We start from the raw sequence: 19,032 nt of genomic DNA, 5'->3' as shown, positions 1-19,032 counted from the left end.
CCTGTACAACCGTCGAGTAGTACTAAGTTACAGTAGAAGATCCACCGTTCTCCGGTTCTACCCTTTTCCTTCCTCCTATGAAACTTCTTGCCTCTACTGCATTCTCCTTCTATCCGCTCTCTCCTATTCGCGACGCATACAGTGGCTCAAGTAAAATAGCGAGATTATATTATTTCTACGGTCGAGAAAAAGTCGTCATATTTTACATGTTGAAACTATAACGATTTCTATGTGACCTCGTTCTCTTTTAAATTCTAATAGATAAAAATCTAACATCTATGTATTCTGACACCATGTATTCCAGTGAATGAATAGAAAAATCTTAAAGAAATTCGATGGGAAAATATTTGAAAAAAAAGAAAAAAAAAATATATATATATATTTCTTTTCTTTTTTTTTCTTAAACGAACGAGTTTGAAAGCGAGAAAGAGAAAAAAGATAGTGTCGAAAAGATCGTACCCGTGGGTGAGACTAAAGAAAAAGAGGAAGAGAGGGAAAAAAATGAAAAGAAAAGACAGGAGAAGAAAAGGAAAAAGAAAAAAAAAAAGAAAAAGAAGAAATAAAAAGAAAAGGAAAGGGAAAGAAAGAATAGCGCAGGGTGCCGCCGCACAGGGTGGAGAACAAGCGAGTTATATTCCAGAGTGTCGCATCCATGAGAAATCAACTATGGAAGAGATTTGCATGCGAGTCGAATATAAGCTTGCTGAATATCCTCAGGTATAAGTATTTCATATAAGAAGAGACCGCTGTATAGCCGTGCGTATAAGACACTCTTCTGTACCCTACGGCCCTTCCATTTTGCGAGAAGAAACGAAAGGGATAAAATCAACCACCCTTCCCCCCCCCCCGCCCTCCGTCCAACTCCAGAGAGCTGCTCTTGGATTCCGGAAAGCGGTCTCTCTCTTTTTTCCCTCCCCCTCCCTGTTTCTCTCTCTCTCTCTCTCTCTCTCTCTCTCTCTCTCTTCTTTTTCTTTCCACCTTCTCTCACTCTCCTAGCTCAAACGCGAAAAGAGGAAATGGCGCTCTTCGTCGTCGACGTCGTCGTCGTCATCGTCGTCGTCGTCGCCGTCGTCGTCGTCGTCGTCGTCGCAGAAAGGCTTCGAAGTGAATAGCTCGCTAGACGTAGAAGGAGAGTATCACTACCAAATACGCTAATGTATCCACGTATATGTAGATAGGTATATGGTAGTATAGCTGCCATATAGGCGACGTTTTAAGAAATATATCGATATCCATGTCGCAGCGGATCGTAGCTTTCCTAGTCTCTCTATATAAAACGTTATCGATTTTCGATAAGAATCTCGTCTCCATCATTATCACGAGACTTTCGGAAAAAAGCCCTTGCTTTTTTCGCGAACGAAGCTGTAACGAGTTATGTGAATGAATATATGTAAGGGTTACTGATATATGCATGCATATATATATATATGTTATATATTATATATTATATATTATATATATATATTATATTGTATATATAATATATATATATATATATATACTTTTTTTATTACGACTATGATATTATAAAAAGAAGGGAGAGAAGAAAATACTCGAATCTTCAAGAGTCGCCATCTCTTCACCGTCTCCTCCTTTCTTACCCTCTTTCGCGAAAAAAGGTGTGCTTCTGAGAAGACCGGTATGATATGCAAAAATATGTGATAAGAGTGGCTGTAGTATCTGTGTGCCGTGTTCGTAGATGTTGTCGAGTCTCGCGAGAGTGTGTACGCGGATATGGAAAAAGCAGTGGCAACCCTATCACAGTGGCAACCCCAAGGGGGCTCGCGGGAGAAGAAGAGAACGACCGACCAACCAAGACCCGAATATAGGATGCCAAGAATTTTCATATCTCGATGCCACCCTCAGAAAGTCGCAAGCTTTTCCTAGAAAATTTCTTGGTAGACGCTATACCGTAGAAGGAACGAAGAGTAAGGAAACATCGAATTGATCTTTATCCTGTTTACTTGATCTTTATCCTGTTTACATTAATTATATTATTCATTCGAGAAAAAAAAAATAATCGAAGAAAAATATCGAGCTCTTGCAAATGGATCGAAACGAAAGTGTACGGAAAAAAAAAAAATAAAGAACAATCTGGCGAATCTGGTATGGGTGTAATGAATCATGGAAAGAAAAGGGAGAGTTTATCGCGTTAAATGTACCGAAAAATCGTGGCTACGTCTAAACGTGCTCAAAAAGTCGATAAAAATTAAAATTTCTAAACCATAGGTCACCGTCCAATATTTATGTATGTACATTCGAAAATATTTCGAGATGTCATTGAACGTAAATTTACGTGAAAGTCTTTGAAATCCTCTCTCGATTCTTCTTCGTTTCCTTCTCGATGCAGGCACACCTCGCGTAGAAAACGTAAACGGCATCGACACTGGAAACTGCCATCCTACGTACCGTCGTCAACATCGACCTCCCCTTTAACCCACCACCACCATCACCACCACCCTTCCGTTGGATAAAGGTGTTAGGGGTGCAGGCTGCGACTGACAGCTACATTTATACGTTTCGCGGATTTTCCATATCGAGATTCGTCGAGTGCACACGGGGCCGGGCTTAACGGCGTGGCACTGCAAATAACGTCGGGAGGATTTGTATCTGTCAGAAGTTGCGGAGCTGGTTACTACGTGCCTCGGTGCTGCCTGCGGATTCAAAAATCCTCCTCCTGCGACGACGTGTACGTGAAAATTCCATGGATTCTGATGCCACCCTTCGATCGCGAGTCTCCGCGAAACATCTCACTCGTTACATTTTGCATCCGAGCCGACGAATTGGATTTTGCGAAGCAACCTCAACGTCTTCCGTCTTTCATCCATCTTATTTTCTCCATGATTTCATTGCATCGAGTTGAAAAAACATTAAATACGTATGGTATATTATTTTTTTCATTAAGTATTTTAGGATCACTATTAACATCCAACGATGTAAATTATTTCTTTATGAATTTATCTTATTCCTTTTTGTCTAATTCTCCTCTTGTTTACATAAATCTGTCCTTAATTATACTCCGTACGATGATAGTAAACACTCTATCGTACCGCGTTAATGCTTTTAGTTATTCCCACGCCTGTACCTCTCTCATCCTGTCCTACAAGGAACTAAACCTTTCAATTTCTATACCGAGATCTCGAAGCCGTAGGATCATGTAACCCCTTCCTCCGAGTTCATACCTGAACGATGAACAACTCCCGATTGGCTGCATCGAGATTCAAAAGCTTCTCTTTCGAGGGGAATCACGATTAATATTCCCCTATGGTGAGTGACTGTTAATTAATTTAAAAATTATAATAATAATAATAATAATAATAATAATTTCGATCAATTTGAGATCTAAAAATATTCTTTCTATTCTCTCACGAGATACAACGCTTGTTTCTATTATTTATATCATTCATAAGTCTTAAATAATAAGCCTATCGATTAAATCTAATCAACCGTATACTCTTTTTTTCTTACAATAAATATTATAATCATACGAAAAGATAAGAAAATCATCATGTTAAATGGAATACGAAATCATTAAATTATAACCCGTTTGAAAGATTTCGATGTAAGTATCGAGTCTACTATACGGTTTGTCCTTTTAACTTTTCGATCTTGTTGAACGAGACTAAATATATTTGCAAATATGTACAAATATCCCTAGCGATACCCTTTTCCTCTCTTTCGTGCAAACCTCCGTCGAGTCAGTAGCATCCCTCTCACGTGTTTTCTACTCCTGCCATCCTCCGGTCGATCCTCCGGGCCTCGAACGAATAATCAGGTAGGTGTGTAGCAAAACCATTCTTCTTCCATCCTCTTTTCTATCAATCTATCTATCTCCTTCCCTCTCGCTCGCTCGTTCCGTCCTCATACAGAGTATATGTAAATCATGGCAAGCGTGTCCATACATAGTAGCGTGGATCAACGTGTCTCTCTCTTTCTCCTTCTCTCTCTCCCTCTCTCTCTCTCTCTCTCTCTCTCTCTCTCGTGTACGCGCGCGCACGTTTATCTTTCTCCATGCGTGTGCGTATACGTCTGTTTGTCTCTCTACGTGTACTACGTGTACGCGTACACATCACGAGGTATATTTGCATGACAATATTATTCCACTCCGAGCGTACGCGGATTGGTTACTCTTTTTCCCTACGTTCTATACTACAGCATGATCCAAACGGTAGATCCTTCGGATCTTGCAGTTGAAGAATATATTTTTCTAGGATATTTATATATGTTATCAAAAAAGAGAAAAAAAAAAAAAAGAAAAGAAAAGAAGAAAAGCAAAAAAAGAAACAAATAAATAAAAATCTACGGAAATAGGATACTTCGAAAAAAAAAAAATGAAATTGCCTACCTCTCCGATGGTATACAAGGTAGACGTTGGCTGGTTGAAAAAGAAAAAAAAAGAAAAAAAAAAAAAAAAAGAAAGAATGAAAAAAGGGTTCGTTTGGGTTGTTCGTTTCCCCTATCTATCCTTCTGTCAGTCCCTCCTCTAAAACGTCGCGATCCGAGGCCGTGTCGCGAGCTTTTGAAAAGATCTGTAGAAGCCAGGTCCGTATGCAAATTGGCCGATATTGTCGTGCGTTACGTGGCACCGTCGATATAGGTACATACATACACGTACGAGTACGAGAGCGACTGCGCTCGCGTACTCGCAGGTATATATCGCGAGTAAAAGGGTAAAAGGAGGAAGGGATATATCGAGAAAAAGAGAAAGAGAGAGAGAGAGAGAGAGAGGGAGAGAGACGTAGGGTACAAGAACAGAAAAATAGCTAGCGAGTGTGAGAGAGGGAAAGAGAGGAAAAGAGAGAAAGAGAGAAAGAGAGAGAGAGTCGATTCAACCGATGCAAATTCGCAAACTAAAACGGAGTGCATAAAGCCGAAAGCTCAGCCGGCTCGAGGCATGATTTGCATAAGTGTCCTGGCAGCTGCGAGCGCTTGCCACCGCGAACACGTGCCTCCGCGTCCGATTAAAGGACTTGCGACCCTCTACTTCCTACTTCCGAATGTTCTACATCTACGCTATCCAGGAATTCGATCGACTTTCCGGCCACCTCCGACCATTACGACTTTTCCTCTATTCCGTCTGTTACTTCTCATATAAAATTCTTCGAAATTATCGAGAGAGAGAGAGAGAGAGAGAGAAAGAGTAAGGGATTAGAATAAATAGATGGGTTTGAAGTACTATAAGAAAAGTGTTCTTTTTCTATGTTGGAAAGAAAGAAAAAATAGATAGAAAGATGTATTTGGAAGCAGACAAGAGAAAAAGAATGATGAAGAAAGAAAGAGAGAAAGAGAGAGAATGAGAGAGAGAGAGAAAACACCTCGAGAAATTTTTCGATTCGATTGCAGCTGTCGCGCGTCGTCATTCTCGACGTAGAAGACGACGGAGAAGACGAAGACGACGACGACGACGACGACAACGAGGACGACTGCAAGGAGCCCTGTGCGCCACGGGAATAAGATATGGAAATTTTCAATTCGGGCAAAATTTAAGAATTTACCCCGGCCGCCCGCGCGTACGGCTGGCGTGTAGTAGGGTGCAGGATATGTATTATGCGGGGAGGGGCGCATTTCCAAGGAAGAAAAAGAAGAAGAGGTGGAAGAGAAGGAAGGAGGGAGTATGTGTGTGACGTGTGTGGCGGCCATTACGAAGAGCCGGGGGTGGTTGCCAGGCAACGCCTTTCAACCCCCACATACTCACACCACCCTCGACCAACCCCAAAACCCTGTGCGAATTCCCCACCTCCCCCTTCCCGCTGCTTCTCTTCTCTTCTCTTCCATCTTTTTCTATCCTTTTCGAACACTCTCTCTTTCTTACCTTTTTCTCCCTGTTCTATCCATTTTTTCGCTTTTTCGGTTTACTATAACACGAACGTTGCCTACGATAATTCGTTTTTCGATAACTCTTATTGGCGATATTAATTCAATAGATATCGTATTTCTAATACAATGCATGTATTTATATATAAAATTAAGTAGATAGATACTCTTGCATACATGTAGTTCTAATTATTAATAGTTTTTTAACTCTTCTTATATATATATATATATTTTTTTTTCTTTCCCTTTCTCTTTCTCTCTATTTCTTATATAATGTCTGAAGGTATATCGTACAGAGTGTCCGATAAATTTCAAACTCAAGGAGCTTTTATACTTACTCTTTTTTCATGTTATCGACCTCAGCGCAATAAAATCCTGTAATAACTATGTCCGTCAAGGAGCTTAAGCCCTTCTATATTCACAGTTATCAAGAGAAGCTTGGAAATTTAAATTACCATTATATCTTTGTCCGAGGATGTTTAGCAACGACGATTTAGTAACATAATTAAAGTCTCGTAGAAAATATAGATCGACGACGTAAAATGTTAATATATAACATTTTTATACTTTCATATGAATGATAAACGTAAGAGAAATATTTTTAAACGATCGAACTCCTATTTCGAGGATGTATCGATGTTGTGAAAGAGAGAAAGAAAATTTCGAATCGGATTCGTGCTCGTTGACGTTCGAATAAAATCGTCGAAAATGGGATCCTCCGTTAGCTTTCACCTTCTAATGCGCATCGAAACGGTTCTGCACATTCGCTGCCTTAAATTGGGTGTAACATTCGGTTGTTGACTCCGGTTGCGCACACACACTTGCATATATATATATGTACAAACGCATCGAAAGGACGAACGATGCGAACAAGAAGAGGTACGTATCGATGATGGGTCGATAAACATCAAAGTATTGTGCAATCAACCGCCTATTTGGTGTCATTGTACCTACCTACATTTCAGTAGGTAGCATGCTTTCTCTGTCTCTTACTCTTTCTCTCTCTCTCTCTCTCCCTCTTTCTCTCTTTCTCTCTCTCTTTCTCTCTCTTTCTCTCTCTCTTTCTCTTTTACTCTCTCTCATTCTCATCCTCTTTTCCATGCGCTATTGTGTTTGTTCCTTTCCCGAAGAGAGGGTTTCACCCAGGAACGATGCTTCAGATTTTGCTACCTGAGTGTACTGGAGCAGGAGATAACCACGTTTCGAGATCGCTTTGAAAACGGACACGAATTCTCTTGTGAACCTGCCCTCTAATCGCATCACTAAAACGGACACGATATACAATACGGATACTGTTCTTCCTTTGTCATTTAACAGATTTTACAGAGTTCAATTGTTTACAAACTAAGTTTTTCAAAATCCGAGTTATAAGTTAGCATAACAACGTTTAAGAAATTAACAGAAAATCTCTTTGTAAAAAAAAAAAAAAAAAAAAAAAAAAAAAAAAAAGGGAAAAAGAAAAAGTACATTGACCTACGACTCGATTACCTGCTATTTTGCCACTGGTATAAACATTTTCACTGCGATTCCATACTGGGGTATCCCTCGGGATCTTTTACATGGGTCTCAAAAGTTACACTGTCCTTTAATGCACCATTATATTGGTTTCCGATTATTAATGGTGCTGTCTCTGAAAACTTGGTCCTACCCTTCCTATACGAAACATACTCTCTCTTTCAATCCGTCAAATCTCCGCCTCGGCAGACTCTAATCCTAACCTCTTTTTATCCACTAATGATGCTTTTTATTATCGATCTTTGTTATATACCAAAAGAAAAATGTTCAAAGACCATAGCGGTATAATCCGTATATCCTAAAATTATTATTATCGATCTCACGAATAAGCCGATTTAATTCAGATTAAATTAAAAGAATTTAATTAATTTTTCTATTCTAAGGTAGACAATGCATTTAGTTCGATAAATAATTCGTCGAGTTCACGATTCAGGTCGTCTTACGTGGTTGGTCGTTTTTAGATTTCGATCCACACAGTGGATGGATATTTAATAACGAGTCGGTACGAATGGATATACTTTTGTCGTTCCCGTATATATACACACATACATATATATATATATATATATATATATATATATATATATATATTTCAGTGAGTCGAAGGCTGCAGTACGGCTGTATTTCGCGAGGAGATATTTCCAATTTGTCTTCCTGCAGAAAGTGTTGCACCGTCACTGAAACCGGCAAGGAGCGCGAGCGAGTGAACGAATGAAGGAAGAAAAAAGGATGGAGAAAGAGAGAGAGAGAGAAAGAGAGAGAGAGAGAGAGGAGGAAGCATGCTCGAGTAATGGTGGAAAATCCGCCGACTGAATTGAAGCTAGACGTCGTGAAATTGAACAACGTACGTAATACATATATTCGGGAGAGTGACGCACACGTGTGAGAACTCTAGCTTTTATGTGCACATAAGTGTGTGACTTTTACATGTTCTTACCAATACACGTATGGATATATGAATATATGAATACATACACATACGAATACGTATATATATATATATATATATATATATATATATATATATATATATATACATATTAATAATAATCCGTAGTATCCACGTATCCTATCCATTTCGTTTTTAGAAAGGAAATAGGCGAACTTGTATGATTGCATAGAAAGATTTCTCATGAGATCGTTAGGCATTGGATTATTATTGATAACATATACCATATAGACTTGATTTTACATTATCTTTTACTTGTATATAACCATCTATGTATATAAGCATAGTATAATTTTATTTTTAACAAAACTAAGTACTTATCGTTGAATAATTATATGTATATTAATTTTGTCTCGAGTCAAGATATTATGATTGAAAAATTTTGTCGTATAAATTTACGGATTGCCAGCTATAAGTTATAAAATTAGACGAATTACTCGTTAAAGCTTTAACTTGAGGCCTTTTAACACGAGTTTATTTTTTGATTCGACAGTTGCTTTTTATCCTTTATCAAACACTCGAAAGTGGTCGTATCATCGTCTTAGTTAAACAAACAAACGTTTCCTCCCATACCGTATTGTATGTGAGAGAAAAGGGGCTACACTTATCGCGTTAAATATTTGCACCACTTCAAACATCAGGTAGCAGCAACTAGCTTCTCTTTGCCCTAACGAACAATTCTGGCTCTTTGTAAGATCGAACCTTTCGAAGATACACCTTTCGCTCGATTTGACCCTTTCCCAAACGTATGTCGGAACATAAGAGCGACATTTTTTTCATGTTGATCGTTGAAATTTATTACGGCCCTAAGCACGCGCGTCACGCGTTTCGAAGTTTTAAAATAACGCTTCTCACGTATAAAAGGAAACAAAAAAAAATCTACGAGCAAAGTCCCGATAAAATGCATACGATTACGTCGAGAGCGTATTCAATGCGCTTACGTAAGAAAGGGTTGAATTCGAGGTATAAATCAAAAATCTACCCTCCTATAAGCGTTCTTAATCGAGCGTACAACTTTTCTCTTATACGGCAATATCGAGTTTTAACGGTCGATTTGCGAATTGCGTTTTATAAAATTTTACGAATAAATATTCAAAATAAAATGAAAATCTTTTAATACTTATCTTCGTAAGAAATCTACATCAGTGTAATCTTTTTAAATCTTAACGAAATGTCTTTAAATTTTTCTTTTTTCTTTTTTTTTTTTTTCAAATTTTCCAATATTACATTTAATAAATATATATATATATGTAGATCGTACAAGTGATAGTAGGAATTTTAAAGCACACAGCGTTAAGAGAAACTTTCGTAATCAACTATCGCCTTTAAAGACGACATAAAGTACTCGGCACATGTGGGTAGTAGTACGTTGCCCAATGAAAACGACACCCTTAATAACCGCGGGTAACCGATGGCTAAAAGCGAGCAGAGAGGGCGGCTAAAGCAACTTGTTGCATAATAACGCTGAAGCAAAAGATAGGACCGACTTAGTAGTCCCGCGTGATCCGTTGCGCTTGCGCCTCGAGCATCGCCGTTAATCCAACCGTTTCACGGAAATTGCGACCACTAATCGACGTGGCTCAGATTATTAAAACAGAACTTTGGAACATTCGAATGAATTGCTCGTATTATTTTTTAATGTTATTTTTTTTTTTTTTTATTATTGTTACTTTAATTGAACGTAAAATTCTAAAATTTGGCGTGCGATTAATAAAATAAAGAGTTAAACGACTCCTCCTTCCTCCCCCCCCCTCAAAAAAAAAGAAAAAGATGAGAGAGAAAGAAAAAAGGAATAAAAATAATATTAAAAAAAAAAAAAAAAAAAAAAAAAAGAAAAAAAGGAAAAAAGAATATTTCCTTTATCTTTTTCTACTTGTCGTCCTGAATGAGACGTGTGGATGGACGTGTCGTTGGCTTTATCCCACAGGATGGGAAAAGGAAGGAAAGAAAAGAAAAGAAAAAAAGAATGAAGACGTAAAGCAAAGCAGAACGGAAGAGAATAAGGGAAAAGGAAAGGACGTGGCATGCGATTAGCGTTTGATACCGCGTGCCAACGTCCTGAGGGTCCTGGAGTAGGAGCAGACAAGCAGACAGACGTATAATTTCAGGGATAAGATCTAAAACATTACCTCGACCTGGCACAGACGGAAACCGAAAATACCGGGCAAAAGGGGTTCTTCGTGGCGCCATGTGTGGAACAGGCTGCCAAGTAAAACGCTTACTTACGAAAAAAGCCTTCTCAATTTGATGTTCTCTGACTCAAGTGTTTCGTTATCATATGTATTAGGTCTAACCATTTTTTTTTTTTTTTTGATTCTCGCTGGATTTCAATATCTACGTCATCGAATGAGATATTTTTATCTTTTATTTGTCTTTTTTCGATAACATTTTTGGATTACACTACGCCGTATCTTTGTCATGGAACTCAACGATAACTCACTCTCTTTCTCTCTCTCTCTCTCTCTCTCTCTCTCTCTCTCTCTCTCTCTCTCTCTCTCTCTACCTATCTTTCTCTCTCATGATGGTACGCGTGTGCTATGGAAAGTGGATAAAAAAAAAAAGAAAAGAAAGGAAGTCCATGCAAAGAACGATCTATCGGCGGGTCATTAAACACAGATAGGGTCAACCCACTGCATATGTCGTGCCCCTGTATGTCTCTCCAAGCTGGAGTTAGTTAGCGTGTATGCAAAGCCGCGCCAGCCAGGTAGAGACTCGCCCTGATTATTTATGTGAGGATCTCGCGTTAGACACCCTTTTTTACCAGCCCCTTCTTTTATCGTCTCTCTCTCTCTCTCTCTCTCTCTCTCTCTCGCGCGCGCGCGCTCTTTCTTTCTCTTTCTCGCGCTCTTGTCCGATCTACGAAGAGAAAGAAGGATAGAGAAACATCGGGGCATACCAACGGCTCTTCCACACGCTTTTTATAGATACTAAAAAATATTATAATCTATGCTTCGCTGGAAGAGAAAAATATAATTCATTATTCGAGCGGATATACAAAGAAAGCGACAACGGGGTGCCTCGTAGGGTGAATCCCGCCCGCCCGCCCTCCACCCCGTGGCCCGACCAAAAGGTACGGGCAAACGGAGAAGGGAACCTTCGATAGATATTTGAACGGTCTAAGGATCAGGAAAACTTTCTCGATGGAGATACTATATTTCATCTTAACCCTTTTCTTCGATGGTAAGCGTGAGACCTTTGAAGAAGCAACTTGCGTATCTTTTTTTTTCTCTTATTGTTTGTTTCCGTTAAATAAATCCTTAACAATATCGCGTATAAATTATATTACACATACAAACATATATATATATATATATATATATATATATATATATATATTATGTGTATTAGTATTGCTATACATGTATTTTTTAAATATATGTAAGGAATCTCTCATAGTTTTACTAATTGGACTTCCAACGAGATTCAATTACACATGCAAAGTACGTGGAGCTTTTCTCGAAGGGGTGGAGGGGAAGGGCTGAAGGTCGATGTAGACCGAGTAAAAAGAAAAAGAGAGGGGAGAAAGAGAGTAAGTAAGTGAGCGAGAAAGAGGAAGGGAGGGAAGGGTTGATGAGTGCAACCGGTGTCTTCCTCCCCACCTTCCGCTTCGGACAGACGGCAAAACGACCTCGCGGCTTTCCGTTACCTAAATCGTTCTGTCAGTTTAGCACGATATCTGGCTGAAGACTGACGTTTCCGTGACACGTATTTCGCGAAAAACTAAATAGTATAATATCGGGTAGAAAATTTTGAAATGATATTGAAATAAACAACGTGCGTCTCGTTTATTCAAATATCGTTTTCTATTTGTGATTTTTTGTTTTGTGATTTCGAAAGACAATTTATCTGATTAATCTAATCTTATTTGATTTCATTTAATTTTTGTTATATAATTAAATCAAAGTTCAATGAGACATTATATATATATATATATATATATATATATATATATATATATATATAAATATATATTATAGATATATATATATAGATATATATTATCCTTTGTAAGAACAACACTTATCGCGAATATTTTTCTTCTTTTAGAAATCCAAAAAGAAGGACGCACCGCCAGTCGACACTTCTGGTTTTTCTTACGATTTTCCTTCGGTTTTTTAAATTAAGCGTTCCGTTCCCGTCCGAAGTAACCCATAATTCGTTTATCAAGTTTCTGTACTCTCTGCTTCGCTCCGCCCCCAGAGAAAATTCTATTCATTATTCCAATACAAATATAATATTTCGATCGGTCCTCGTTAATAACGTATCAAACGAGACTTCTGTCAGGAACAACAAACATTGAAGAATTTTCGCCAATAAATTCTTTGTGCAATTTTATTTGTTTACGCAATGACGTCTATAAATCGGTAAAAAAGAAAAAAAGAAAAAAAAAAAAACAAATATAAATAAATGATATAATTTTTAAAAGGTACTTACTCAGAAAACGCATCGTTTTTCGGTGTCTTCTTAAATTCTTCGAAATTCGTCAAATTTTCTTCATAATACGTAGAAATGATCGAACACGAAAGGATCGTTAGTTAATACATAAGATGTACGAAGTAAATGTAGAAACTATGTGATAGGACAATCAAGGACTAACACGAAAGGAAGGTCATGATAACAAAAAGAGAAAGAGAGCGAGAAAGAAAGACAAAGAGAGAGAGGAGAGAGAGAGAGAGAGTAATGAAGAGAAAGTGAAAATGAAACGAGTGGGGGAGAGCAGAGAGTGGGAGGGCGAGTTATTAAGAGCACGGAGAAGGTCGAGCATGGTGGGGTGGTACCTAGTGACGTAATTAATTCAAAACGAAGACACGATGCAGCGCCACGGAAGGGAAACAATCAGCTGTTGACTCTCCTTGGAGGTATTTGGCGCGCTCGCTCTTACGCTTGTAACGAGAAACACTGTCCTATGTGATTATTTTTTTATTTTTATCAAAGAAATTTTCAAAGATATTTTACGTGAAATTTCTTATAAAACTTCGGACGATCTAATTTCTTAAAAAATAAAACGTGTAAATAATCGGCGAAGATAAAAGTCGTGAAAAGCAAAAATACAAACAAATTGTTATCTTTTGATTTGTCACTAATCAAAACACGCACGTAAAAGAGAAGATAATAAAGAGAAAGAAAGAGAGAGAAAGAGAGAGAGAGAGAGAGAGAGAGAGAAAAACAGAAAAAAAAATAAAAAAATAAAAGCTGTGACATCTTTATGGAAATTATTTTTGCTAATTGCTTTTTTTTCACGACGTTTTGAAAGACATCACAAAGATAATAAGAGTTAACGTTTCACGGAAGTTCATTCTTTCGAAAACTTTGTCTTCCCGAAAAAAGATTGGGGAAAAGAACGTTGGTGCCAGGACGAGGGCGTAGGAAGGACTGAGAGAGGATCCAGAAACGAATCCTGCCATCTCGAAGGACCGTCCAACGGGAACTGTACCGTCGAACGTCGCGACGCCGGCGTCTGCGTCCCATCTGCCTATATATATGTCTATATATATATATATATACATATATATATATATATATATATGTATATGTACACATATTGTATATGTAGGTATATGTATCTACGCGCTTACATATATACATATATACACAAGCTTGTTTAATATGTTATCCTTGTATGTGTGAATATCCTCCGCTAGATTCAATCCGTCTTCGGTTAGACAGTATATTTCGCCGAATACTTTCAATTCTTCCACGTCTCGTAGTTGGACTATATTTCACTCCTTTATCATACACGCGCGAGTCTGCCGGAATTCAAAACGTACGTATGTACATTATATGAGTAATATGTAATTCTTAACAAAGAAACACGTAGAAAAATATTTCGTTGAACGATAAAACGTAATGTGATAAAAGAAAAATAAATTGAGAAGGTTCAATACATTCGTCGAATAAAACTTTGGGAATAATTTTATTTTGTATTATCACATTTCATTATAAACGAATGCATGTAAAACTTTTAAATGAAAGACGGAATGGATGATTTGATTGAAGAAATTATTATTATTATTATCTAAAGATAAATGAAAAGACAATAGCAAAAAAAAAAAAAAAAGAAAAAAAAAAGAAGAAAAGAAAAATGTCGACGGGAGGAAGTTTCGAATTTGTACTTTTTCCGAGTTTCTCGTCAATACTTTTTCTGAGAATCGTGTCCTGCGCGCAGAAACTCACCCTTTCCTGACCCCGCGTAAAACGCGACGCCCTCGAGGCAACTCCTGCCTTGGCTGGCTGACACGCAGGCGTCAACATGGCCGCGGCACGTCGACTCCATCCGCCTAAACGAGTCTCTCCTTCGTTTAACTCCTATCAGTAATTAATAAAACGCCACCAAGTGCTGCGTTGTTCGGGGATGTCGCGTAAAAGTAAAAACTCGACGAGGGAAAATTATTTCTTGTGACGTGCTAATCTAATATCTCGACTCGAGAGAAAATCTTTAGTGTATCCTTTAGAACAATGCGTTTAACATCGGCGCACCGTGAAGTGTTTCTTAAACGAAAGAAATTTGTTAATTAACAACGAACGAGTTCATCATTGACGATTGCTTTTACGCGAATATTCAAAGTTTCTTTCTTCAAGAAAAAAATAAAAAAAAAAAATAAAAAAAATAAAAAAAAAATAAAAAAAAAAGCAAAAAAATTTCTCTTCATTAGCTTCGCGTACGCTAACGACATTCTTTCGAATTTCGTTTTAAGGCCGACAAATTAACGTAAATTCGATCGATAAAATAATAATGTCGATTAGAAACATGCTTTTCGTCTTTTCAATCGCGATTCGAAACAAATTATTTCAAACAATTTCAACTTGATTAACATATATACGTTTTAAGAGAATTATTACAAATTATTAATATAACAAATTTCCAAATACTTTACTTATATCTATAAATCCTTCGAAGATACTCGATGTTTCTCCCCTCGTCACAAAACAAAGTTACACTGTACGATCGTGTACGTATGTATGTAAGTTTAGAATATTTCTTTCGTTCTATTTGTCCTATTATCATAAACATTACACACAGGGAAGTGATTTACATTAAGATTAAGACACGATAATTCACAGTTTACACTCTTTTAGAAAAGAGAGAGAGAGAGAGAGAGAGAGAGAGAGAGAAAGAGAGAGAATGAAAGCACAATATAAATAAAGGATAGTACAAGGGTGTTCTTTCAGAACCTTCAGATCTGTTTTCCATTCTCTTTGCTCGTATTATACAACTCGTACTCTTACCTTTACAATAGCGAAAGAGAAAGAGAAAGAGAGAGAGAGAGAGAGAGGAGAAAAAAAGCACAGAAAACGACACATCTTGAACGGTAGTTCATTAAAGTGGAGGGACAACTCGACTTAACCCCTCGTCGATGAAACTGAGTCACATCGTGCAGCCGGCTGGCCGTATATGCAAATCACTCGCGTGGGGTATTTCCCCTTCTCTCCCCCTTCCTTCTTCCCTTTCTCTTCGCTAACATAGAGTGGAGAGAAAGAAAAAAAAAAAAAGAAGCTTCGATGGTGGGGATGAACGAGGAAGCTCATTAGTTTTTTTTTTTCTATCGCGATAGGGATATTCCGTTCGTAAACGGCGGCCATCGTAACTCCCTTCACAGTTACTACTACCACCACCACTATTACCAACACTACCACTACCATCACCGCCATCATTGACCACCAAACTGCTCTTGAATTGTTTATGTGAGAGTATGCTTTATGCTACGATAGGCGGGTTCATATCGGTGACCTAGAAACACGACGGACTTTTATACGAATTATAAAGCATACCTTAGGTCATGTTATTTTTTTTGTCTTCTTCTTCTTCTTCTTCTTCTTCTTCTTCTTCTTCTTCTTTTTCTTTTCGTTTCTCTTTTTTTTTTCTTTCCTTTCTTTTTTTTTATGAACGATAAAGGAAAGAACAGCGAACTTTATCGCTGCCAATTTTTTCTCTATATTATATTAAATATATATTATCATAAATATATATTATGATATTATATATACATATATCGTTCTTTTTTCAAAATAATAAATTACGAGCAATAAGTTAATTCGATAATTTTGCTTTGCTCTGACTTTTCATCGTTTCCTGAGTCAGTGATTCGCAATAACGTATGCAAACGGTAACACGCGAGAGAAATCGTTCGATAAATCAAATCAGAGAGTCATTGTACGTTCGCGGTCTCCTCAGGTACACCACAGGATTGCCAAAATTGCGTTGGATCGAGAGAGAGAGAGAGAGAGAGAGAGAGAGAGAGAGAGAGAGAGAGAGAGAGGGAACGAGAGCAGATGAAAATGATTGAGAGGAAGAAGGAGCGAGTCGTGAGAATGAAAAGCGCGAGGAAGGATATTCAAATTTAGAACCCTCGTTAGTCCTCGAACTTCTCAATGTGCAATAATTTATCATCGGGCCCCGCTGAGGTGAGCGACCGTACAATACCAGACTACCTGCATGCATAATTTATCCGGATTTTCAAGAAAGAAAGAAAGAAAGAAATAGAAAAGGGCCCAGGAAGGAAAGGGTTGCTTCCGCAGGAACGTATCGGTTCTCTTCTTTTTCTCCCTTTTTTACCATTCTAATAGATAAACGTAATAAAACGTAATAAATAAAAAGATTATGTTTTCGTCAATGTGCGAATATCATCTTATATCATAAGTTTGAACTTGCGGAAAATTTTTTTTAAAACAGGTTACATGATACTAGATGAATCATCAGCTTTTGCAGGATTGTGCAAGTACAAGATATTCTTAATAGATAAAATAATTCATAACAATGGGTTTTAATAAACGTTCAACGATACAGCCCTGGACCCTTCGTACAGGATCCTACATGTCACTGTGAATGTGTATCTGTAAAACCAGGAAGGAGCCCTCAACCCTTTTCCTTGGAGGAGAGACCTCTTTTTATGCGTGGATCGAAAAAAAAAAGAAAAGAAACGAAAAGAAAAAGAGAGAGAGAGAGAGAGAGAGAGAGAAAAGACGAAAAGGAGACGTCCCTTCGTCTCGGATGCTAGCAATCCTGCCCTACCGATTCCATCCTGCTTTTTCACGATGAAAAGGCCTCCAATGGGGGTCGGTTCAATGGTATTCTAATTATATGCAAAGACGTACAACTACGATGTACCATCGGTTTTTCTTATGTAAGAACGAAGGATATGCTTACGTAACGTACGATTCCTTTTCCGGTAGTAGAAAAATATCCTACTCTTGAGGCATAAAAAATTTTAATTAATCGCGAAAAGAAACTACTATCATCATAACAGAATTACTCATTATATATCCTCGATTGGTTAAATGTTTATTTATCTATCGTAGCAATAGTTACTTGTTTATCGATCCCCCCTATCTATTAGTAGACATTCTCGAAATTCAATTTACGTAGTTTCTCTTTACCCGTTCTTGTATAACTTTCTCTTTCAGTCGCGATAAGATATATGTTTGTATGAGACGAGAGACTATCGATGAACGTATGAGTTATCGCCGGGGCCTAAATTGCTTGCCAAGCGGTGATGTAGAGCTCGAGGCCGAAGATTTATTTCTCGAGTGGAATGGTAAGTTAAGAGAGCTCTAAGCCGCGGAGCGTCAAGCTCAAGGAACGAAGTCTCGCCTCGTTTCGTGGCAGAACGTATCAGCGCGAGCAACGTACTCAAGACTCGATTCTCTTTCGGTAGACTTCATCGTACTCCCGCATTATTTCCTTCCTTCGACACCGCACAAGCCCAATTTCACGGGAGTCTCCCTTCTGATCGTAAGCCAACGAAAAGCTATATATATGTGTATGTGTGTGTGTGTGTATGTGTATATATAGGACGAAAGAGTAACGCTAGAAAGAATGTCTCGATCGATGAATTAAATCAAAAAATTTCAATGACGCTGCGATGGATGTTGAAATAAAATTAAGACCTTGTATATTTCTTAATAAAGATATATCGTTAATGAAAGATAAAAATAATAGTGATATATATTCTTCATTACGAATGGAAACATTATGGGATACAATTTTTAGCAATAGCCTGTACTTTGATGTCATCCTTAAGGAATCCAGGAATGCCAGCAGGGAATATCGATATTCCATGGCTGTATCGGCCAAAATTTCAAGCATGGCCGAGCCGTTTGATGACAAACGCACCCTCGTACGCGGAGGGTGGAAGCAGAAATGCGTCCACCCCGCCTACTCGAGAGGGATGAATTCGACCAATTGATGGGTTCTGGAGCCGGGTCTGGATCAATCAACGAACGCGTCGTTCAAAGCCAGTGGCCATTCCTACACCACTGACCTCATTCGTTGCTTTTTTTCTTTTTCTTCTTTTTCTTTTTGAAAAGCAAATTGGATTTTTAATCCCATGCGTATGCCGACACAGAACGAAACATTCTCGGTACTCCGTCTAAATTTCGTTTCGTATCTTTCGATATGTTATAACCTTTGAAACATCCTACAAAATATTACAAACTTTAATTTAAATAAACAAATAGTACAAATACAGCGTAGAATTTATTTCCTCCGTTATTATTTCGAAATAATAAATAATCATTCGATATTAATTATTGATTTTATAATCATTGAAGATAAATAAATGATTATTCGTTATTTAAGGGGGAAAAAAAAAAAGAAAAAAAGAAAAGAAAAAAAATTGTTGAATATCGTGCGATATCCTTTACGTATTTCATTCTGACGTCTTCGTTACGAAAAATAAGTTTACGATTTGAGATTTAGCATCCACACGATACCGTTTATTTTACCCCTTTCCATCGGGAGTTTGCTTTTATATATC

General features: G+C 37.7%; 1 protein-coding gene across 8 annotated transcripts in view; it reads left to right on the top strand.

The window, feature by feature from the left end:
• LOC124946845 (UPF0489 protein C5orf22 homolog) overlaps window positions 1-19,032 on the top strand; it is a 447,955-nt gene that overhangs the window by 404,906 nt on the left and 24,017 nt on the right. The window contains exons 7-8 of one of the 8 annotated variants that reach the window (XR_007100187.1): window positions 12,326-13,137; window positions 13,571-18,739. The exons of 1 other annotated variant lie outside the window; for it this stretch is intronic. Coding sequence is in view for 1 of the 7 variants with exons in the window: in XM_047488172.1 (XP_047344128.1) it covers window positions 12,326-12,578 (253 nt within the window). In the remaining 6 variants the exon portion in view is untranslated. Of the gene's footprint in view, window positions 1-12,325; window positions 18,740-19,032 lie in introns of those variants that run through there. 6 more of the 8 variants (XR_007100190.1, XR_007100191.1, XR_007100192.1 and 3 more) reach the window with 6 other exon arrangements.

The sequence above is a fragment of the Vespa velutina genome, chromosome 2 (genome assembly GCF_912470025.1).
Source record: "Vespa velutina chromosome 2, iVesVel2.1, whole genome shotgun sequence".
Taxonomy (NCBI): domain Eukaryota; kingdom Metazoa; phylum Arthropoda; class Insecta; order Hymenoptera; family Vespidae; genus Vespa; species Vespa velutina.
This window is presented reverse-complemented; position numbering and strand designations above follow the sequence as displayed.